A 16864-nucleotide genomic window follows, 5' to 3' on the forward strand; every position below is an offset into this window, starting at 1 on the left:
CTCGAGAAAAAAGTCGAAATGTTGAGAAAAGAGTCGAAATGTCGAGAGAAAAAAGTCCAAATTTCGAGAAAAAAGTTGAAATGTCGAGATTAAAAAGGAAAACAAAAAAGAAAAAGACAAGAAAAAAAAAGAAGGAAAAAAAAGAAAAAAGGAAGAAAAAAGGTTAAACATTTTTGAAAAAGCTCCAGGAGCCACTAGGGAAGCGCTAAAGCGCTCTGGAGCCGCCGGTTGCTGAGCCCTGATTTAACCATCTGTGCTGATATGTATTGCTGAAAGCTCAGTGTTTCCTCCCTCAGGACAGAGCTGCTCTGAGAGGGGGGAGGATGTTCCTGCTGTGGCTGTCAGGATGAAGAGGCTCCTGATCTCCTCACTCACCTGGTTCCTCCCCCTGTCCTCTGCTCCCCCTCTCACAAACCTTGTGTTCTTCCTGCAGACATGAATGAACACAGCTCTCGCAGCCACAGCATCTTCCTCATCAACATCAAGCAGGAAAACATGGAGACTGAGCTGAAACTGTCTGGGAAACTTTACCTGGTGGACCTGGCCGGCAGCGAGAAGGTCTCACCCGTTCTTCCTCACCTCTTCTCTTCCTTCACGTCACTCAACATTCTCTGTTTAAAAACTCGAGGACAGACCTTTACTCATCATCCCTCTCCTGGGTTCTTTTCCCCTTTTACAGGTGAGTAAGACGGGAGCAGAAGGTTCCGTACTGGATGAAGCCAAGAACATCAACAAGTCTTTATCTGCTCTGGGGAACGTCATCGCTGCTCTGAGTGAAGGAACGGTGAGTGTCCAACACATAATGTCCTCTTGGTAGTTTAGATTATTTCAGGAATTCCATGTGAGACCAGACTGGGTTTTAAATGCAGACTGGGAATCAGTATGTGCAGTTTAAACTCTCTCATTCTGGTTCTGATAATCCGATAATCAAGCTACAGAGCTTTGGTTCAGCAGAACCCAGAACTTACCTCCAGGTCTTTTCTAACTTCATGAGAAGATGGAATCAGATGCAACAAGGAAGTCTTCATTAGAGAGAGAAAACACTTCCTGTGAACCTGAGACCACATATGTTGTGACATGGCTAGGTTGGTCAGACCCAGATGTAGGAGAGCAGGAGGCAGGAGTTCCAGAAAAAACAATGATTTATTAACAAAAAGCGCTGCTGAGCAGGATGGCAAAAACACCCGAACATGAACGTTACAAAGTACAAAATCCTGAGCTGAAAACACGGAGGAACCAACAGTCCGTACCAGCAGGGAGCAGGGGAAAGACAGACCAGATATACAGAAGGGTTAATGAGACACAAGTGCAGACGATCAGGGCAGATGAGAAACAGGAAGGTCAAACCAGAACTGAAACACAAAGACACGGGCTTCAAAATGAAACAGGAAACTACCAAAACCGTAACAACTTCAACCTGTTTTCAGGGGCTGAGGCTGAAAGCACTGACCAGTGAGTGTGTCCTGTGTGTGTTACTAGAAAACCCACGTCCCGTACAGAGACAGCAAGATGACCCGGATTCTACAGGACTCGCTGGGAGGAAACTGCAGAACCACCACCATCATCTGCTGCTCGCCGTCGTCTTACAACGAGGCCGAGACCAAGACCACGCTCATGTTCGGCCAGAGGTACGAGGGACTCAGCACCAGCACTGAATAAATACTCTGACATAAATAATCTGACACTAATGAAAAATGTGAAAGTAAAACATTTTTCTTAAATAGTTCACATTTATATTGTTTCAAAATAAAGGTAAACACCACTGGCAGACAACACACAATTATTTCCATCCATTTCATCATCCAATGCTCCCTGATCTCTGCTGCACCTTGTTTCCTCCTCATCATCAATATATCTATATACAGAAGGTTTGAACAGTGAACAACCTAGCGGTGTTAGTGGGCTTTAGTGTCATGCTGCATGGGGGGGCCCAAGTGTAAAAGGACGAGGGTTCATAAGTTTGAAACTGAAATCGTATTGTAGAACTGAATAGGGCTGAACGATTTTTGAAAATAATCTAATTGCGATTTTTTTCCTCAATATTGCGATTGCGATTTAATATGCGATTATTTTTTCAAGGTTCTCATGTATTTTTCAACTACACAAGCGATAAATCAGTCTGTTTTATAATAAACTGTCAGATTTATTTAAAGCACAGATTACAACAACAAAGAAAACAAATCTGTGGCTTTACCTCTTTAACACGTCTGCACTCGTCTGTACACACGAGTGTTATGGGTGTTCTGTCTGAACCCAATCACACGACACCAAACCGGGTTAAACTTTAGCCAAAACGAGGCGTCTTTTATGTTCAACAAGACGAGTAGAATTTTGTGTATTGAACAACGTGTTTTGTTGTGTTTTTCAGAGCTAAAACCATAAAGAACACAGTGTCTGTGAACCTGGAGCTCACCGCTGAGGAGTGGAAGAAGAAATATGAAAAGGAGAAAGAGAAGAACAGGAGTATGACCGTCACCATCCAAAAACTGGAGAGCGAGTTGAAGCGCTGGAGGAAAGGTTAGAATCATACAGTATAGAAGAGTCTCTGTGGAGCCTTCCATTCCTCATGCTGCTATTCTTATTTCAAGTGTTTTTAATGAACCAATGGGCAAAGCGAGTGCTGCCAGAGCTGAATTGAGGACTATCAGAGCTGAATTGAGGACTAGCAGAGCTGAATTGAGGACTAGCAGAGCTAAATTGAGGACTAGTAGAGCTGAATTGAGGACTAGCAGAGCTGAATTGAGGACTAGCAGAGCTAAATTGAGGACTAGTAGAGCTGAATTGAGGACTAGCAGACCTAAATTGAGGACTAGTAGAGCTGAATTGAGGACTAGCAGAGCTGCTCTGTGCCGAATTTGAACCGATTTTCCAGTCGTGCGACTATTTTTTGGATCGGGCCGGATTTCGACCCAATCGTTGGTCGTGCCTCGTGCAGTAAACGTGGGGTAACGACGAGAGATTAACACCTCACGACGAGAGAGTAACACCTCACGACTAGAGAGTAACACCTCACGACGAGAGATTAACACCTCACGACGAGAGAGTAACACCTCACGACGAGAGATTAACACCTCACGACGAGAGATTAACACCTCACGACGAGAGATTAACACCTCACGACGAGAGAGTAACACCTCACGACGAGAGATTAACACCTCACGACGAGAGAGTAACACCTCACGACTAGAGAGTAACACCTCACGACTAGAGAGTAACACCTCACGACGAGAGATTAACACCTCACGACTAGAGAGTAACACCTCACGACGAGAGATTAACACCTCACGACGAGAGATTAACACCTCACGACGAGAGATTAACACCTCACGACGAGAGATTAACACCTCACGACGAGAGATTAACACCATACGACGAGAGAGTAACACCTCACGACGAGAGATTAACACCTCACGACGAGAGAGTAACACCTCACGACGAGAGATTAACACCTCACGACGAGAGATTAACACCTCACGACGAGAGAGTAACACCTCACGACGAGAGATTAACACCTCACGACGAGAGATTAACACCATACGACGAGAGAGTAACACCTCACGACGAGAGATTAACACCTCACGACGAGAGAGTAACACCTCACGACGAGAGATTAACACCTCACGACGAGAGATTAACACCTCACGACGAGAGATTAACACCATACGACGAGAGAGTAACACCTCACGACGAGAGATTAACACCTCACGACGAGAGATTAACACCTCACGACGAGAGATTAACACCTCACGACGAGAGATTAACACCTCACGACGAGAGATTAACACCATACGACGAGAGATTAACACCTCACGACGAGAGATTAACACCTCACGACGAGAGATTAACACCATACGACGAGAGAGTAACACCTCACGACGAGAGATTAACACCTCACGACGAGAGATTAACACCATACGACGAGAGATTAACACCTCACGACGAGAGATTAACACCATACGACGAGAGATTAACACCTCACGACGAGAGATTAACACCTCACGACGAGAGATTAACACCATACGACGAGAGATTAACACCTCACGACGAGAGAGTAACACCTCACGACGAGAGAGTAACACCTCACGACGAGAGAGTAACACCTCACGACGAGAGAGTAACACCTCACGACGAGAGAGTAACACCTCACGACGAGAGAGTAACACCTCACGACGAGAGAGTAACACCTCACGACGAGAGAGTAACACCTCACGACGAGAGAGTAACACCTCACGACGAGAGAGTAACACCTCACGACGAGAGAGTAACACCTCACGACGAGAGATTAACACCTCACGACGAGAGATTAACACCTCACGACGAGAGATTAACGCCTCACGACGAGAGATTAACACCTCACGACGAGAGATTAACACCTCACGACGAGAGAGTAACACCTCACGACGAGAGAGTAACGCCTCACGACGAGAGATTAACGCCTCACGACGAGAGATTAACGCCTCACGACGAGAGATTAACGCCTCACGACGAGAGATTAACACCATACGACGAGAGATTAACGCCTCACGACGAGAGATTAACGCCTCACGACGAGAGATTAACACCTCACGACGAGAGATTAACACCTCACGACGAGAGATTAACGCCTCACGACGAGAGATTAACGCCTCACGACGAGAGAGTAACACCTCACGACGAGAGAGTAACGCCTCACGACGAGAGATTAACGCCTCACGACGAGAGATTAACGCCTCACGACGAGAGATTAACACCTCACGATGAGAGATTAATGCCTCACGGGGGGGGGGGGGGGTGTGGGGGGGGGGGGATGCGTTCCCCCCCGGGAATTTTTTTTTTGAGCATAATGCATTTAAATGCATCAATCTGGTGCTCTTTGGAAAGCTAGAATAACAATAATAGGGTGTCTGCTGCCTTAATTTACCTTGGAAACATATCCTCTCCGGAGCTTCTCTACCCGGCTAAATTTATTATCCCCTCTGTTTGTGTGAGCGCACAGCATGCACAGCCTTCATCGCTGATTGGCTGTTTCCCGTGCCTGTCTCTGTGTGTAACCAATCAGATGGAGCTGTGGGCGGGACATTGCTGGACACAGTGCAGTGACTGCAGGCAGAGACGCGGCTGCATCAGCCCCAAAATAACGCAGTTTTAAATTGTACAAACACAATATTGGTATCGTTGGAAAGGGAAAATTGTCCTCTTAATTTTGGGGGGGCTGAGATCAAATTTGGGGGGGCTTCAGCCTGTTTTTTTATTTGTAGTGAGAACATAATCCACACAGCAACCGACACAAATCCATTCATGTGTATGTGTCCGCGGCGCAAGGACCACATTGATTGTGCTGCAGCTGCCCTCATCGCCGCTTGTTGAAGAAGAAGAATCATGCAACTCTTCCTTCTTTTTGAAAAAGACAGTAAATTCAGCTGTCTTTTTGACATGTTTGCGTTGCTCCCTGCTTGCTCCCCAGATCCAGCAAATTTCCAAAGTTTTTTTGGTCAGGGGCGTGGTTTGCTGGCCCATCTTTTCATAGCATTAACAAATCTCCGACTCAAATGACGTTAAATCTTTATAAACAACATGAAATTCTTGGGATTTGTTCTGTAAATGAATTTATGCATATAATTATTTTTTATATTATTATTGTTTTATATATATACGAGAGGTGCCGGATCTGCCCAAATAAGTCCCGGAACACAGGGAGGCCAAAATCGAGAGGTGCCGGATCCTGTTCCGGCAGGATCCGGCACAAATTAACCCCTGGCTGTAAGCCATGATCAGCAATATTAAAATAATAAAAGGCTTGTAATATTTCAGTTGATTTGTAATGAATCCAGAATGTATGACATTTTTGCATTACAGAAAATAAAGGACTTTATCACAATATTCAAATTTTCTGAGACAGTCCTGTATGGTTCCGTGTTACACCAACGCAGAGCCTACGCCGCCGATTTAACGCAGAACCATAATTCAGGCTTCAGGCAGCGTGTTTGTTTTTGCTGAGCATCTTCGGTGTCTCCCACTTCGGGGTTCCTCCTCTTCCACTTCTTTTTCGACGTGAGGATTATGAACGTATATTCAGTGTGAGCAGACGGAGCATCAGAGCATCGGCTCGTACAGTATGAGACCATAAATTGTGGGCTGTGAACTTTTGAACTCAGCGATCTAGTCGTGCAGTTTGAGATGCGGCTGAATCAAACCATTTAAAATATCGCACAGTGTATGCCCAGCTTAATTGGAGATGTTCTGTTGTGTTTTTTAGAACTGCCCACAGGTAATAAAGTTGGTGCTGCTGTTGTCTGTTCTCCACCTGTGTAGGAGAGGCTGTACCCGTGGCCGAGCAGCAGAGCAACAAGAGCAGCAAGAGCAGCGCCGTGCCGACGGCGCCGGACAGCGCGGCCCCGCCGGCCGTCCCTCTGTCTGACGGGGAGAAGACGCAGTACGAGACTCTCATCACTGAACTGTACCAGCAGCTGGACGACAAGGTGAGGCCCGCACGGGTCACCTTACCGCACCTTTAAATGGAAATATTTAACGATACCTTCCACTGGGCGTCATAATAAACTCCAGTAAACTCTAGTTCCTGGGTACCTGGAATACTATGATGATTAATTTCAACATTTTCCTCCTTGTACTGGGACACCACCACTGTTAAGGAGGACCAGGTTTGTGTTGAAAAAATCCATTTTCCAATTCTAAATCGATTCTCATATTAATTCCTTGTGCAAATATTCTAGATTTTGAGTTTTTGCAGTGTGAGCAGACCCCAGCTGTGCTCCACGTGTCATCAGCTGACCCATCCGGGGACTGGACGGTGTCACATGTGTGAAACTTCCATCTGGTTTCTTTTTCAGGATGATGAAATCAATCAGCACAGTCAGACGTCTGAGACGCTGAATATTCAGCTGGTTGAGCAGGATGAGGTGAGTCTGACCTGACGCAGCCACTGCCAGTCTCACGGCTCCTCCGTGTCCTGACACTGTGTCAGATTTAGACATTTATGGACTTAGTGAAAATTAGAACAGCAATAATAATGTTCAAAGCAACAACTAATGCACTGCCTGAAAACGTTCAAAAAATGTTTCAAGATAAAGAAGGAAAATATCATCTAAGAGGGAATCTAAATTTTAAACAACCGTGTGTACGTACTGCTTAGAACAAAGCATGTGCTTATCAGTCTGTGGGGGAACTTTGTGGAATGGTCTTGATCAGGGGTCGGCAACCGGCGGCTCTAGAGCCGCTTGCGGCTCTTTAGCGCCGCCCTAGTGGCTCCTGGAACTTTTTTTTCCTTTTTTTCTTCTTTTTTTTTCTTTTTTCCTTTTTTTTTATTTTTTTCTTTCTTCAAATTTTTTCCTTTTTTTCTTCTTTTTTTCCTCTTTTTCTCTTTTTTTCCATTTTGCTTTCCTTTTTAATCTCGATATTTCAACTTTTTTCTCAACATTTCAACTTTTTTAGCGACATTTCGACTTTTTCTCGAAGTGCATAATGAAAACAAAAATCTTCTCTAATTCTGATACAAGACTTTTCATTTTTTTGCGGCTCCAGACATATTTGTTTTTCGGTTTTTGGTCCAATATGGCTCTAAAACATGTTGGGTTGCTGACCCCTGGTCTTGATGAAGAAATCAAACAAAGCCCTAACTCTATACTATACTCTATACTCTATACAGTTTATACAAGATATTTATTTTATTATTCTGTTCCTTATGTGATCCATCATATATGATGTGTGACTGGAAATTACGTTTTTGAGTTTAGGATATTGTAGGAGGCTAGTTTAATTATGCATTGATCTTTGTTTATTAATTGTTTGTTTGTTTGTTTATTTATTTTTTGTTATTATTTTGTCTTGTCTTTCTTTTCTTATTTTATTTTAATCTTTAAGTGTTATATTTTCTATGGCATATGCTATGATATAGTGAGGAAGGGACAGGACTAAATAAGTTTCCTCCTGTTCCCTCTCCAACACATTATTTTACTGTTGTTCTTTATTTCTGGATGAGACTGTTAAATTGTTGTTTTTAATATTTTGACGCTTTTAATTTGATGGTGATTTGTTGAAGATAAAGCCAACCATAAACAATAAACTAAATAAAGGATAAATAACCCTGCTGTGGTGTCCGTGCAGCTGCTGGCGTCCGGCCGGCAGGACTACGAGCGGCTGCAGGAGGAGTTCTCCCGCCTGCAGAGGGACAGCGACGCGGCCAAGGAGGAGGTGAAGGAGGTGCTGCAGGCGCTGGAGGAGCTGGCCGTCAACTACGACCACAAGAGCCAGGAGGTGGAGAACAAGAACCGCTGCAGCCAGCAGCTCAACGAGGAGCTGGCGCAGAAAAGCGTGAGTTGCACAGCTCTCTCAAAACATGGAATAACATTGACTAAAACTAAATGTTGAGCAAAGGTTGAAAGATCAATTCCTGCAAAAATGGCAAAGTGAACTCTATAGGATGAACATCATGTGATATTTATGTAGAGATTAAGCAAGAGCTTAACCTAGAACAGTACTTATTATGTCAAAATCAAAAGTATAGACAGGCCATTTGTAATTTTAGGATGAATAACAGTATAATACCAAAAGTCACTGGAAGGTATAAAGGTTATTATTATTATTATTATTATTATTATTATTATTATTATTATTATTATTATTATTATTATTATTATTATAAAGGTCTGGATAGAGGTCAGAGATTCTGTAACTCTGTAACATCAACCGTATTGGAGGTGAGTTTCATATTTTGTTTGAATGTAAAAATGCAAATATCATGAATCTCAGACAAAAATATTTACCAAAGTATTATACAAACCGACCATCTATGTTTAAATTGATTTTGTTACTTCAATCTAATAAGTTAAATGTTATTTATAAATTAGGCACCTTTTTTGAAGAATGTCCTTCCTCTGTTTAAATGATTTTTATTTTTTTTCTTTGCCGAAATTGAGTATTTTAGTTGAAAATGTACAGCCTGCCACTTGTTACAAATGTACAAATGTTTGTGTTTTTGTGCTCCATACCATGTGTACGGAAGAGTATTAGGGCCAGGCAGGAGAAAAAACATTTGAGAGGGGAAGATTTTTTTTTCATTATGCACTTTGAGAAAAAAGTCGAAATGTCGAGAATAAAGTTAAAGTACAATTTCGACTTTATTCACAAAATTGTATTTCAACTTTATTCACGAAATTTCGACTTTTTTTTCTCGACATTTCGACTTTTTTCTCGAAGTGCATAATGAAAAAAAAAAATCTTCCTCTCTCAAATATTTTTTCTCCTGCATGGGCCTAATACTCTTCCGTATTAATGTTGAAGTACAATTTCGAGAAAAAAGTCTTCTTCTCTTTACTTTATTCTCGAAATTCCGACTTTTTTTTCGAAGTGCATAATGAAAAAAAAATCTTCCTCCTCTAAAATATTATTTTTATTTTTCTCTTGCCTGGCCCTAATACTGTTCCGTACATGTGATCATGGTCGTGAGTTAAAATAAATGATTGATTGATTGATTGATTGATTGAGAAAGGCAGAAGTGCAGAGTTTGGTTGTGTGTGTGTGTTGGTTCTCAGCTTGTCCTGTGCCTGCAGGCCCTGCTGGAGGTGTCTGAGAGGGAGCTGTCCTCCCTGCAGGAGCTCAGCTCCCACCACAGGAGGAGGTCTGCAGACATCCTGGCCCTGCTGCTCAGAGACCTCAGCGACATCGGCAGCATCCTGGGGACCACCGAGCTCAAAGCTGTGAGGCTTCTCTTCTACTCTCACACTCCTGCTAGGGCTTCAATACATGTCACATGTTGGTTTTGTTGTGTTTTATTGTTTGCACTCCTAAAAAAGTAACATTACACAGAGGAAAAAAGTTAAGAAAAGATTGTGCAGGAGAGGTCATAAAAACCTGAAGGGCTTATAAGCGACTCCCCCCTCCTAAAAACAAGAAAAAATAAAAAAGAATAATTCACAAAACCATATGCACAATACATAGGCCTATACAGTATAGAGGGAAGTGAGTGGCAGCGTAAACTTTCAGTTTGAGCAACTGTACTCATAGATTTAGCAAGAAATCAGAGTTATCGTTTTACAGACTGACGAAAAATAAGCTTAAGAGAGACAAATGGATCGCTGCAATTCACAGAAACAACTGGATTCCAGACACCGAAACGTGGATTTGCGGTTCTCATTTTGTATCAGGTAATGTTGGATTTTTGGGTAGCTAACGTTAAACGGTCAAATCATAAAGTTCGGTGTCTTCATCACTTTAATTTCTACAACAAATCCTGTCTTGAAGTCGGACCAAGTGTCAAGACTTTTCTCTGCCTTCAAGCTTTGCTTAGTGTATTTCCCCGGCGTAGAAATTAAGTACATATAAATATCAGGAAAATGGATTCGTGGACAAATATTAATGTCCATGGACCACTGGTTCTTGGTAACTGTACCAAATATTAATGTCCATGGACCACTGGTTCTTGGTAACTGTACCAAATATTAATGTCCATGGACCACTGGTTCTTGGTAACTGTACCAAATATTAATGTCCATGGACCACTGGTTCTTGGTAACTGTACCAAATATTAATATCCATGGACCACTGGTTCTTGGTAACTGTACCAAATATTAATGTCCATGGACCACTGGTTCTTGGTAACTGTACCAAATATTAATGTCCATGGACCACTGGTTCTTGGTAACTGTACCAAATATTAATGTCCATGGACCACTGGTTCTTGGGGTAACTGTACGGGTCACTGTCAAGTCCAACTGACTTTAATTTAAACTGATAATCAGCTGTTATTCCGTCTTCTCCACTAGTTGCAGCTGTTTTTGCCACTCAGTACCAGTAAGGGGGCTGGTCCAGTGGGGAAGTGACATCAATGCAGACCCTCTATAACTGATAACTCAGAGTTATACGATATTTCAGAATCCAAAGACGTCCTGTGTCTCTGAAAGCAGAAAACACCAAACAAGAGTCACCATTCTTCTGGGATGAATGTTCCAGTTTTCCTCACCCTCCATGTGTGGCTTTGTCTCCAGATGGCGGAGACGAGCGGCGTGATGGAGGACGAGTTCACCACAGCTCGGCTCTACCTCAGCAAGATGAAGTCCGAGGTGAAGTCTCTGCTGAGCCGCAGCAAGCAGCTGGAGCTCAGCCTGACGGAGGGCAGCGGCAGGATGGAGGCCACGGAGAGAGAGCTCAGCTCCTGCCAGCTGCTCGTCTCGCAGGTAACACTCACCTGAGTCTCACATCCACAGCATCAACATAGCAGCTTAGCTTCTGCTTGTCTGGTACAAAAAGATCATGAAGCTTAAAGGGGACCTATTATGGCATCTAATGTCTATTTTAAACAGGCCTTGAATGTCTTAAAAACAAGCTTTTGATTGTTTTTGCTAAATAAATTAGAAATTCAGCCTAATTCATCCATGTCTTTATCTTCCCAGTTTCTAACCTCATTATCTATGCAGGATTCTGAGTGGGCGGGGCTATGATAATGAGGCTCTGTGCTGATTGGCTGCCTGAATGACGCAGTACACCGCTACGGAAAAATGGCGGAAGCTCCGGCCGGCGGAGTTAGTTGCACCGTGTCATAACTGCATGCGATGAGAGCGAGCGTCACCGACAAAATCAATTCCATTGCTTTATTTTCTATTGGACTGTCCTAACTGGCAGCGACGCGGCACAACGCGCCGTTTTGAGCTGAACATTTGTCGGACGCCCTGCTTCTATTTTCTTCCTGTCGCTCGCGTTGAAAGCCGGTTGAAAGCGCTGTAGGAAACAGTCATGATGAGGAACGGCTGATCAGTTAGTTGAAATGAGAAGTTATCTCTATGATTCCTCCTCATTTCACTACAAAAACCTCAATAAAGTGGCAGCTGCTGGAGGGAGATGGACAGAGAGACGATGTCCCGCAGTGCTACGATAGTCGGACGCTCATGCAGTTACACGGTTTTATAGTTGTGGGCATGGTTTGCATTTTCGTTCCGTAACGACGGGAGCAGAATCTTATTGGCTCGTAGATCCACATCACACTGGACGGCTCATCCGGGCGGCTGTACAGACACTGCAGAATCTGGTTGCTTCCTCCTTCTCTGAGTTGGCAGGCTGAGGGGAGACCACTTTATATATGTTAAAGCAAGAGAAAACCTGTTTTTCAGAATAGGTCCCCTTTAAAGCAGTATTTTCATGACGTCATATCAGTTTCAGTTTCATTTGAAAGAATATTTAATTATTTTAGGCAGTGTCCTCTTGCTCTTCCAATCTCCTCTCAACAAAAATGACAAAAACAAAAATACACCCAAATTAACTTAAGTAAGTTTAATTTATTTGATTCAAATGGTTCAATTAAATTTCACTTCAATTTAAAATGTACTGTTTCCTTCAAAGTAAAATGTTTCCTCTGAAAGTCTGTTTTTGTCTTGTAATCTTCTGTTTGACGGGGCTTGGCCTGTCCTGATGTCGTCCTGATTACCGTGTCTTTCTGTTTCCTCCTGCTCCGCTGGTTTAGTCTGACTTCTGTTCACTCCTCCTTCGTGGAGTGATTTATTTATTAATTCGTTCATTTACACTCTTTGGGAGGACGATTAGGACATTCTGAGGCCACGTTTACACGTAGCTGGGTATTTATAAAAACTCATATTTCCCCCTCTACGTTTTGGAAAATCCCATCATTTCCAGGAACCTGCATAAATATCTGTTAAGGTGCTATGAGCAGCCAAACCTACAGGGGGCAGTGTAATGAGATGATAGAGTCATGCTAGCCAATCAGAATCCTGGAAAAAAACATCAACAAATGACACGAGTAACTTCCAGTTACTTCCAAGATGAACGAGAGTCTTTGGTTTGGAGTGACAGAGAAGTGGAGTTACTTTTAAGTGTGACGTACTGCAAAAACTCAAAGTCAATAACTTTTCACCTGTTTCAAGTAAATTTTCACTTGAAATAAGTAGAAAAATCTGCCAGTGGGACAAGATTTATCTTCTCATTACAAGCAAAAAAATCTTGTTCCACTGGCAGATTTTTCTTCTTATTTTAGGTGAAAATCTACTTGAAAAAATTGTTGTTTTTTCCAGTGATGAGTCTTGTTTTAAGTGTAATGAGATTTTTTGACTAAAAATGAGACATTTTAACTTGAAATAAGACAAATATTCTTGTTAAGATTTTGAGTTTTTGCAGTGCGTTAGAATATAAAACAGGTAAAATACAAGAAAATATTGACGGTTACAAACTAATTGTAACCACAGGTGTCACTCATGATGCTGGTGACGTTTCTGTCTCATAATGTGACGTTCTGGAGCCTAAATGTCCGTTTCCCTCCGTTTACAAGGAAACGTGAAGACGGAGTTTTTGCAAATCTCCACTTTGGCCGGAGTTTTCAGAAATGATGGTTTTTGGAGACTTTGAGCTTCGAACGGCCAAAACGCATGAAAACACCACCGTTTTTGCTACGTGGAAACGGGGCCTGAGTTACTCCTCCTCCCCCCTTCTCCTGCATTTGGATCCTTGCTCCCTGATTTTTTTATATGAACATTAATAACGTGAACATTAATATTGTGTTTTTATTAGTGCTGTCAGACAATTAAAAAAATGAATCTAATTAATAATTACAGGATTTATAATTAATTAATCTAATTAATCGCATTTTAATCTCATATCTGCTAAAGGTCCCCAAATTGCCATGCATGACTAATCAATTGAATACTCTAAGAAGAGAAGATTTGAAATCCACATTTTTATTAGTGTGTTTCATAAATGAAATTCAAAAGAAAAAGCTCAAGCACATCAGCAAACCAATTAGGCCAGGTGCATTATTCAAAAATGTAATACAAATACAGTTAAATAAGTAAATAAATAAATATTTTTTTTAAACCTTTTTTGCAGCTCCAGGCCAAGCTGGCGTCTCTGAGTGACGACCTGCAGAGTGTGGAGCAGAAGAAGAGGCAGCTGGAGGAGAGTCAGGATTCTCTGATGGAGGAGATCGCCAAGCTCCAAGCCCAAGGTCTGACACTATCACCATGGAAACGCTGCTGAGGACGGAAGAGTGTTAGGGCCATGCAGGAGAAAAAATATTTGAGAGGGGAAGATCTTTTTTTATAGTGCACTTCAAGAAAAAAGTCAAAATGTCGAGAAAAAAGTCAAAATGTCGAGAATAATGTTGAAATACAATTTCGAGAATAAAGTTGAAATTTCGTGAATAAAGTTGAAATTTTGCCCTTTTTCTCAACATTTCAACATTATTCACGAAATGTTCATGAAATTGTACTTCAACATTAATCTCAACATTTTGACTTTTTTCTCGACATTTCGACTTTTTTCTGGGACATCCACTCCTGGCAAGATTGCCACAACTGCCACAACCTGTGAATAATCTTTCTTACTGTAGAACGTTGAACTCCAAATAGTTTGAAAAAGGTTAAATATAACTTTCCAGATTGATGTACAGCAGCAGTTGTTTTGTTAATCCCGTTGCCGGTGTCTTTCATCATGGTTTTATACGGAAGATGGGCTAGGCAGGAGAAAAATAAAAATAATATTTTAGAGGAGGAAGATTTTTTTTTCATTATGCACAATGTTGAGAAAAAAGTCGAAATGCTGAGAAAAAAGTCAAAATGTTGAGAAAAAAGTCAGCTCTGTTACAGTTTCTTATCAATGTATTGATTTTCCGATCATTTTTAGGGCAGATCTGAAATCATCATTCAACTTTGGTAACATAAAACTACGGAACAGTAAAATTATTTTTTGATTGTGCACTTCGAGAAAAAAGTCGAAATTTCGTTAAAGTCGAAATTTCAAGAATAAAGTCGAAATTTCAACCTTATTCACAAAATTTTGACTTTTTTCTCAACATTTCGACTTTTTTCTCGAAATTCTACTTCAACATTAATTTCGACATTTCGACTTTTTTCTCGAAGTGCATAATGAAAAAAAATCTTCCTCCTCTAAAATATAATTTTTATTTTTCTCCTGCCTGGCCCTAATAATGTTCTGTAGCTGAGAGTCCTGGAGAGCTGCTGACTGAGAGTGTGTGTGTGTGTTTGTGTGTGTGTGTGTGTGTGTGTGTGTGTGTGTGTGTGTGTGTGTGTGTGTGTGTGTGTGTGTGTGTGTGTGTGTGTGTGTGTGTGTGTGTGTGTGTGTGTGTGTGTGTGTGTGTGTGTGTGTGTGTGTTCAGGTCAGATGCAGGAGGGGGTGGTGATGGACAAAGAGAAGGAGCACATGAGCCGACTGAAGGATGCCGTGGACATGAAGGTAAACCATCAGCAGAATCAGGATGTGCTGCAGGTTCAGCTTCACCCTCACATCTGCTGTCCTGTAACGTTCATAAACAACATTATTGGGAATTTATTACATGCTACTCAAAGATGGAATTTAACCCCAATAGTCATTCTGGCGTTTCAAATCCAGCGTATATAACATTCTTAGATACTTAAAACACAAAATGTAGAACTCTGGACTGAAAATGAACATATATATTACATTATTTGTCAAGTATTACATGATCAGTTTTGGAAGGAAAAAAAAAGACCCACCTGAAAATGTAATAAATTCCCAACAATGTAATAAGGTATTACATTATCGGTAACAATCTTATTACAATATTAGTCAGGATATTTTATTACATTATTGGTGAAGTTATTACATTATTGGATTTTATTACATTTTGGATTGAGTTAAGTGCAAATTTTATTACATTTTCAGGAAATTATTACAATATAGGAGCTATATGCGTGTCCTAAAAAAACATCACAAAAACATAACCACACACACACATTGCATGCCCAATAAGGCAAACATAGTGAAATATTACACTCATGCACTCAGTGCCTGACAGAAGTTTTTACATGCGAAAATAAGATTGTTTATTTTGAATTATTTTGAACATCATGATTACATACTAAAAGCCTAGATTTAGAATACAACATGTTAGTAAGACTATATAAAAAACATGAACACATGAATGCTGATCTGTTGCAGAGAACCCTGGAGGAGCAGATGGAGAACCACAGAGAAGTCCACCAGAAGCAGCTGAGCCGGCTCCGGGACGAGATCGAGCACAAGCAGAGAGACCTGGACCAGCTCAAGGAGTAGGATGTTTAGGATGTTTAATAATGATCAGTATGGAGGAGGCCGCTCCGTCTCCCGCCTCTGTAACAGGAACTGTTGTGTTTCAGTGTGAACCGGGCTGTGACGCTGGAAAACCGGAAACTTCAGTCTGACTTTGACAAGCTGAGAGCTGACGATCAGAACAAAGAGCAGAAACTCCAAAAACTGCAGTAAGTTTGTGCTTGTGTACTCACCGTAGACCCCACGGTCTTGTCCTCTTTTTATCCTGTAAATTAGTTCAGAAATACTGTACTGATGTCGTCTGATCATACGGGGTCATAGTACTAGGCAAACACAACCAAAGATGAACATCTTGGAACATTTCTAGGGTGCCATCATTTGTTTGACAAAAAACTGAACCCCCTTACCGCTTGGGTACGATCTAATGGCACTTTTCCACTAGCACCTACTACTTTGTAGTACCTACTAGTACCTACTCAGCTCTACTCATCTCAACTCGGCCTGGTTTCTTTTCCACAACAATCCATCGCCTGGAGGAGAGTCAGGATTCTCTGATGGAGGAGATCGCCAAGCTGCAAGCCCAAGGTCTGACATTATCACCATGGAAACACGGAAGAGGACGGAAGAGTGTTAGGGCCATGCAGGAGAAAAGATATTTGAGAGGGGAAGATTTATTTTTATTGTGCACTTCGAGAAAAAAGTCGAAATGTCGAGAAAAAAGTCGAAATGTCGACATTAATGTTGAAATACAATTTCAAGAATAAAGTCGAAATTTCGTGAATAAAGTCGAAATTTCAACCTTATACCTTATTATTATTATTATGAAATTTTGACTTTTTTCTCGACATTTCGACTTTTTTCT

At 41.6% G+C, this 16864-nt stretch overlaps 1 protein-coding gene across 1 annotated transcript in view; it reads left to right on the top strand.

Annotated features, from left to right (window-relative positions):
* Positions 1 to 16864, top strand: part of LOC133445697 (kinesin heavy chain-like) — a 62046-nt gene that overhangs the window by 22567 nt on the left and 22615 nt on the right. The window contains exons 8-20 of the mRNA XM_061723056.1: positions 434 to 558; positions 680 to 784; positions 1480 to 1628; positions 2369 to 2517; positions 6292 to 6458; positions 6828 to 6896; positions 8101 to 8307; positions 9546 to 9692; positions 10980 to 11168; positions 13822 to 13939; positions 15110 to 15186; positions 15913 to 16022; positions 16110 to 16211. Of these exons, the coding sequence (XP_061579040.1) occupies positions 434 to 558; positions 680 to 784; positions 1480 to 1628; positions 2369 to 2517; positions 6292 to 6458; positions 6828 to 6896; positions 8101 to 8307; positions 9546 to 9692; positions 10980 to 11168; positions 13822 to 13939; positions 15110 to 15186; positions 15913 to 16022; positions 16110 to 16211 (1714 nt within the window). The remainder of the gene's footprint in view (positions 1 to 433; positions 559 to 679; positions 785 to 1479; positions 1629 to 2368; positions 2518 to 6291; positions 6459 to 6827; positions 6897 to 8100; positions 8308 to 9545; positions 9693 to 10979; positions 11169 to 13821; positions 13940 to 15109; positions 15187 to 15912; positions 16023 to 16109; positions 16212 to 16864) is intronic.

Source organism: Cololabis saira, chromosome 6, assembly GCF_033807715.1.
Source record: "Cololabis saira isolate AMF1-May2022 chromosome 6, fColSai1.1, whole genome shotgun sequence".
Taxonomy (NCBI): domain Eukaryota; kingdom Metazoa; phylum Chordata; class Actinopteri; order Beloniformes; family Belonidae; genus Cololabis; species Cololabis saira.